The 6,998-nt window shown below is 51.4% G+C and overlaps 1 protein-coding gene across 2 annotated transcripts in view; it reads right to left on the bottom strand.

Annotated features, from left to right (window-relative positions):
* Positions 1-2,350: 2,350 nt before the first annotated feature.
* The window catches only part of LOC123061032 (ankyrin-1), a 12,306-nt gene continuing 7,658 nt past the window's right edge, over positions 2,351-6,998 (bottom strand). Inside the window, exons 7-10 of one of the 2 annotated variants that reach the window (XR_006428440.1) lie at positions 3,446-3,547; positions 3,035-3,098; positions 2,883-2,962; positions 2,351-2,590 (exon numbers count right to left, since the gene is read on the bottom strand). Coding sequence is in view for 1 of the 2 variants with exons in the window: in XM_044483932.1 (XP_044339867.1) it covers positions 2,566-2,590; positions 2,883-2,962; positions 3,035-3,214; positions 3,446-3,547 (387 nt within the window). In the remaining variant the exon portion in view is untranslated. Of the gene's footprint in view, positions 2,591-2,882; positions 2,963-3,034; positions 3,215-3,445; positions 3,548-6,998 lie in introns of both variants that reach the window. The other variant, XM_044483932.1, reaches the window with a different exon arrangement.

Genomic DNA, 6,998 nt, shown 5'->3' with positions numbered 1-6,998 from the left:
GTGGAGCCTTGGCCCCATCGAAGACTTCGAAGGTGTCCTTGACCATAACTAACACCTCTACCGTCGAATATCCTCCACGGTAACGCATGAGGCCACTAGCACTTCACCACCACCACCGCCTCACACCACCAGAGAAGGAGGACCGGGTAACAAAAACGTGCTACCCATGGCGCCATCTGCATCACCGAGAATGGGGAAGGTAGTCATGGCAAGGAAACAGCTACCATTGCCATGCCATGAAGGGGAGACAATGCTTGTACGAAGGGTGGTAGTTTGGGGATGATCCAGCAAACGAGAGGCTACCAAGGACCATACACACATCAAGGGAGTAAATGCGAACGCCGTGCCGGAAGGCCGAATCGTCGACGACACACATCAAGGGGGGGGGGTGTGGCTTCTTCACCCCACGCGAGGATGACCCCTCCCCTCATGCGGTGCGTCGGGCTCCATATGCATAGTGGAGCCTTGGCCCCATCGAAGACTTCGAAGGTGTCCTTGACCATAACTAACACCTCTACCGTCGAATATTCTCCACGGTAACGCATGAGGCCACTAGCACTTCACCACCACCACCGCCTCACACCACCAGAGAAGGAGGATCGGGTAACAAAAACGTGCTACCCATGGCGCCATCTGCATCACCGAGAATGGGGAAGGTAGTCATGGCAAGGAAACAGCTACCATTGCCATGCCATGAAGGGGAGACAATGCTTGTACGAAGGGTGGTAGCTTGGGGATGATCCAGCAAACGAGAGGCTACCAAGGACCATACACACATCAAGGGAGTAAATGCGGACGCTGTGCCGGAAGGCCGAATCGTCGACGACACACATCAGGGGGGGGGGGCGTGGCTTCTTCACCCCACGCGAGGATGACCCCTCCCCTCATGCGGTGCGTCGGGCTCCATATGCATAGTGGAGCCTTGGCCCCATCAAAGACTTCGAAGGTGTCCTTGACCATAACTAACACCTCTACCATCGAATATCCTCCACGATAACACATGAGGCCACTAGCACTTCACCACCACCACCGCCTCACACCACCAGAGAAGGAGGATCGGGTAACAAAAACGTGCTACCCATGGCGCCATCTGCATCACCGAGAATGGGGAAGGTAGTCATGGCGAGGAAACAGCTACCATTGCCATGCCATGAAGGGGAGACAATGCTTGTACGAAGGGTGGTAGCTTGGGGATGATCCAGCAAACGAGAGGCTACCAAGGACCATACACACATCAAGGGAGTAAATGCGGACGCCGTGCCGGAAGGCCGAATCGTCGACGACACACATCAAGGGGGGGTGTGGCTTCTTCACCCCACGCGAGGATGACCCCTCCCCTCATGCGGTGTGTCGGGCTCCATATGCATAGTGGAGCCTTGGCCCCATCAAAGACTTCGAAGGTGTCCTTGACCATAACTAACACCTCTACCGTCGAATATCCTCCACGGTAACGCATGAGGCCACTAGCACTTCACCACCACCACTGCCTCACACCACCAAAGAAGGAGGATCGGGTAACAAAAACGTGCTACCCATGGCGCCATCTGCATCACCGAGAATGGGGAAGGTAGTCATGGCGAGGAAACAGCTACCATTGCCATGCCATGAAAGGGAGACAATGCTTGTACGAAGGGTGGTAGCTTGGGGATGATCCAGCAAACGAGAGGCTACCAAGGACCATACACACATCAAGGGAGTAAATGCGGACGCCGTGCCGGAAGGCCGAATCGTCGACGACAAGACGGTCTACCTAAGATCAAATCATACCTTCCCAGAGCAATGGCCATGAAATCATACTTGAAAGTATGGCCTTGCACCCACCAGTGTAAGTCTGCTACTTCTTCAGTACACTAGCAAATCACCATTTGCCACCCTCACAAGCAAGGCAGTGTCCAAGGGGGTGGTTGTCACTTTTAGTCTCTGTAGTAGGCCTTGCACTCACCATTTGCCACAACACCACCGCCACGAACCCCGATCCGGCGACACTCATTGATATACTGTTGTCCTCCACTCACAGGCTGCGGCCCAGACTACCTTAGGACCACTAACTCAACCAATTGAATTAAGCACTTGTACCACTCTGTTCGGTTGACTCTTCAGTGTTTGTCGTCACTATCAGTACAGGTGCAGCCGTACTGACACTGCCCAAACATGTCGAGCCGGCCTGACGGCCATGGAGGCGGAGGGAAATTTCCTCTCAGGTCCGATGGCTAACGACCGCAAACCCCTGGGAGCCTCTACTCAAGCAGCGACCCCTGCAACTATCAAAGAGAACGCCAATGTAGCAGAAGCTAGTAATAGTAAAGAAAGCAAGAAAAATCTAGAAGACAGACAAGAACTCAATTGATAGCATTTTGTTGACTTTTTAACTGAAACTGGATACACATCCATCGCATTCAGTAATGTTTACACACGATAGGGGCAACCATAAGTCTTAAAAAAGAGAGGCTTGCACTGTTGCTGTAGGTAGATACCAGAGAAGTAGAGAACAACTGGGATATCCTGATCCTGGACCTAGCAACAAGAGAGCCACAACTACGCAAGGTATCATGTAATGCGTGTAGGCTAAGTCTTCATTGCAGTTGCTTCCCTGTGATAACAAAGTCAAGGTGAGCATAAGGAGCAACTTCTATACAACTTTCTTTTCCAAAATAAAAATAAAAGTAGAACAAAGGCCCCCTCTTTTTTTTCATAAATTTATGGAACCAGAACCCGCCTCACATTCAACTAGAGTTTAGATCATCCTTCATATGCAATAAAACTTAAGACGGAAAAAAAATATCACTCACTTGCACTGCATAAAAACTTCGCAGTTTTAAAACTTCTTATATAAGAAATGATTTTTTATCTTTCACAGGACTAGGAGAACACCGAAAATTTACCTTAAAGCATTCTCAATGTCAACGGCTTTAGGGTCCAACTTTAGGCCATCTGCGAAAGCCTCACATGCTTTTTCGTAGTCCTATAAGTAAACAGCACCGATGAATTCCATGATCGTACAAGATTGAACATAACTACTTTGTTTTTTTGTTACCTTCAGACGCATAAAAGCAGCCCCTTGTCGATAGCAGGCTTTTGGCCAGTTGGGTCGCATCATTCTACACAAAGTAGCATCTTTGAGAGCCATAGATCCATTTTCCAAGCGCAACAAACAGAGACTCCTATTTGCTAGCAGGGTTGCATAATCATCTGAGCTAGGGCCAAGTTCCATTGCCTGCATTAGTACAGCAATTACATTCCTTTTTGCCATACTAAAACAGAGTTCCGGCAGTAAAAACAAAAAACAACACTGCAGGCAATGTAATTGGCATTTTTATAGTAACTGAAGTAGAGCCTCGACCATTTTTTTGATTAATATTCAAAGCAGCCTTCAAGCAAGTTGCGTAATTGGCATTTTTTTAATCAAACAGCCTTCAAGAAATAAAGATTAAGCACAGTAACTTACAACAGTATACATCTCTGCTGCCATCATATATTCACTTCTCTTAAAAGCCTCAGCAGCTTTTAATTTCAGTTCAGCTCTTTTCTTCTGGCACTTAAGTTTATCCTGATTACAAAAACATCCAAGGTCAAAACAAATATGTCAAACTAATACTGACAAGTGTTAGATGTGTATAGCCCTTTTCGGTTTATCCACATTATATAAGGGGTCTCTTGCACTTTACCACACACTTATATATGTATTGGCCTTTGACCCTCCTGTGAAGTTAGTGGCTGATTATCCAACATGGTATCAGATGCTAGGTTAGCCCCTTCCTCCCGCACGCTGCAACTCCGTGCGCCTCGTACCTAGTCTCCGGCCGCCGCTGGCCGTCTCCGGCCGTTTCCTCCTCGCTCCCCGGCCCTGTTTCGCTCCCAGTCTGCCTCCTCTTCTACAGGCCGCTGCACCGAGCGCGTGCGTGGTCGCTCAAGGCCTGCCGCCGCCCTGGGTTCCCTCCTCTCCATCCGCTGCCCCGGGTTCGTCTCCTTGTCTCGTACAGGCGCCGCCGCCCCAGGCCCATCTCCGGCTTGGCTGCATCTTCGATCGGGGGCTGCTCCCGCTCGGTGGTCTCTGCCTGGGCGTGCCTGCTTTTGCTCGGGAGCTCTGCTAGGGCTGCTCCCGCTCAGGGGATTCAGTCTCTGAGCGCCGGCTTCCCCTCGAGCGGGCTTGCCTCCTGCTCGATCCAAAATCGGGGGCGCGTGAGTCCCCTCGAGCGAGCTTGCCTCCTGCCCGATCCAAAATCGGGGGTGCGTGAGTCCCCTGATCCCGATCCAGTTTCTGGATCACCAAAAAAGAGAGAGAGAGAGAGAAAGGAATATCTCAGTATGTCATCTTCGGGCTATGTGGTTGTTCCTCGCTGCTCGGTGATCTTCGATGGCACCAACTATGCTGAGTTTGTGTGCTTCATGCGCATTCATATGCGTGGACTTCTTTTGTGGGGTGTTCTGTCTAGCGAGGTCCCTCGTCCGCCATGTCCTGCTGCGCCCGTGGCCCCAATTTCACCCGTGCCGCCAGTCCTTGCTGCTGATGCTTCTCAGGCTGATCGGGATGCCGCCAAGGCCCTAGATGATGCTGCGGTTGATGCTTATGATCAGCAGGTATCCGCTTATTCAGATGCTTTTTCTGTGTACCGTGATGACCTGTCTGCTTACACTCAGTGGTGCAATGATGATGCCCGTGCTGCTGCTGTTCTCGCTGCGAGTGTCCTCCCTCAGTTTGCTTCAGAGTCCATGGGACTTGGCATAGTTGCAGTGATGTGGTCTTACCTCTGTCAGCGCTATCAGCCCTCTGGTGATGCTCTCTACCTCTCTGTGGTGCGTTAGGAGCACGCCCTCCAGCAAGGTGATTCTTCTGTTGATGACTTCTATTCACAGTGCTCTACCATCTGGCACCAGCTTCACTCTCTTCGGACAGTCGTTTGTTGAACCTGCCGTTGCTGTCAGACTACTCGGTCTGATCTGGAGTTTCAGAAGGTTCATGAGTTCTTATCTCGTCTCCGGTCTGAGTTTGAGCCCCGACGGGCGCACCTGCTTGCTCGTGGTCGTGTTCCTATCTCAGAGATACTTGCCGAGCTTTGTGCTGAGGAGACCCGCCTTCGCTCTGCTGGGTTGCTTCAGGTTTCGTCAGTGTTGGCCACCCGGGCACCTGTGTCGTCTGCTTGTCTCACTGCTCTGCCGCTCCTGCCTACTCCTCCAGGGAGGGTGAGCCGTTCTCCTTATGCTGAGAAGGGCACGTCGCGCCGTGACACCGTCTGTGGTTATTGCTCCCGGTCAGGTCACCCAGAGTCTGATTGTTGCCAGAAGAAGCGAGACCAGAGGCGCTCCTCCTCCAGCGGGACTCCTGTGTCTTCCTCGACTCCGTCACTCACTGACCAGGACATTGTTCGTCTCAAGCGTCTTCTTGCTTCCTCAGGCTCCTCGTCGACTGTTTCCGCTGCTGCTGTGACTGCATCCCCTTCCTCACCACCACCGGCATCTACACAGTCAGGTACATCTTCGTGGGTTCTGGATTTTGGAGCCTCCTTTCATATGTCTTCTGATTCTTCCACTTTGTCTTCTCTCCGACCTCTTGATTCGCCTGTTAATGTTCTTACTGCCGATGGCACATCTCTTCCTGTCGCTAGTCGTGGTATTCTTTCCACTCCATCTTTTTCTGTTCCGAGTGTTTCACATGTTCCTCGCCTTACCATGAATCTTTTTTCCGCTGCCCAACTTACTGATTCTGGTTGTCGTGTCATTCTTGACACCGCCTCTTGCTCCATTCAGGATCGTTGCACCAAGGCTTTGGTTGGTGCTGGCCCTAGGCGCCGTGAGTCAGAGGGCCTTTGGGAGGTTGACTGGCTTTGTGTTCCTTCCGCTGCCACCACTTCTGCCAGCTCCCATGCTCTTGCTGCCTCTTCGTCTGCGTCCTTCCAGCAATGGTATGGTGTGTAGACTTCGCCGCTCCATATATGGTCTCAAACAGGCCCCGCGCGCCTGGTTTGAGCGCTTCGCCTCTGTGGTGACTGCCGCTGGTTTCTTGCCCAGTAATCATGATCCAGCGTTGTTTGTTCACACGTCTCCTCGTGGTCGGACTCTTCTCCTTCTCTATGTTGATGACATGATCATCACTGGTGACGACTCTGATTACATTGCCTTTGTTAAGGCTCGTCTTCATGACCAGTTTCTCATGACTGATCTTGGTCCACTTCGCTATTTTCTTGGGATTGAGATCTCCTCGACCTCTGATGGCTTCTACATCTCCCAAGAAAAATATATTCAGGACGTTCTTGCTCGCGCTGCTCTCGGTGATGAGCGCACTGTTGTAACTCCCATGGAGTCCAATGTTCAGCGTCGTGCCTCTGATGGTGATCCTCTCCCTAATCCCACTCGCTATCGTCACCTTGTTGGCAGTCTTGTCTATCTTGCTGTTATGCGTCCTGACATCTCCTATCCTGTCCACATTCTGAGTCAGTTCGTTTCAGCCCCCACCTCTGTCCACTATAGTCATCTCCTCCGTGTTCTACGATATCTTCGTGGCACGATCTCTCAGCGTCTTTTCTTTCCCCGCTCCAGCTCTCTTGAGCTCCAGGCCTACTCTGATGCTACCTGGGCTAGTGATCCCTCTGATCGACGCTCACTGTCTGCTTATTGTGTCTTTCTTGGTGGCTCTCTTATTGCCTGGAAGACAAAGAAACAGACCGCAGTCTCTCGCTCGAGTACAGAGGCTGAGTTGCGAGCCATGGCTATGCTGACGGCTGAGGTGATCTGGTTACGATGGCTACTTGAGGATTTTGGTGTGTCTGCTACTACCTCGACTCCTTTATTGTCAGACGGTACTGGTGCTATCAGTATTGCGCGTGACCCGGTGAAGCATGAGCTCACCAAGCACATCGGTGTAGATGCCCACTTTGTGCGTGCTGTTGTGCAGGATCAGACTCTCGCTCTTCACTATGTGCCCTCTGAGTTACAGTTGGCAGACTTCTTCACGAAGGCACAGACTCGAGCCCAGCATAGTTTTCTTCTTTCCAAACTCAGTG

The sequence above is a fragment of the Triticum aestivum genome, chromosome 3A (assembly GCF_018294505.1).
Source record: "Triticum aestivum cultivar Chinese Spring chromosome 3A, IWGSC CS RefSeq v2.1, whole genome shotgun sequence".
Classification (NCBI taxonomy): domain Eukaryota; kingdom Viridiplantae; phylum Streptophyta; class Magnoliopsida; order Poales; family Poaceae; genus Triticum; species Triticum aestivum.
The sequence above is the reverse complement of the archived record's forward strand: the minus strand, read 5'-3'. Positions and strand labels throughout refer to the sequence as shown.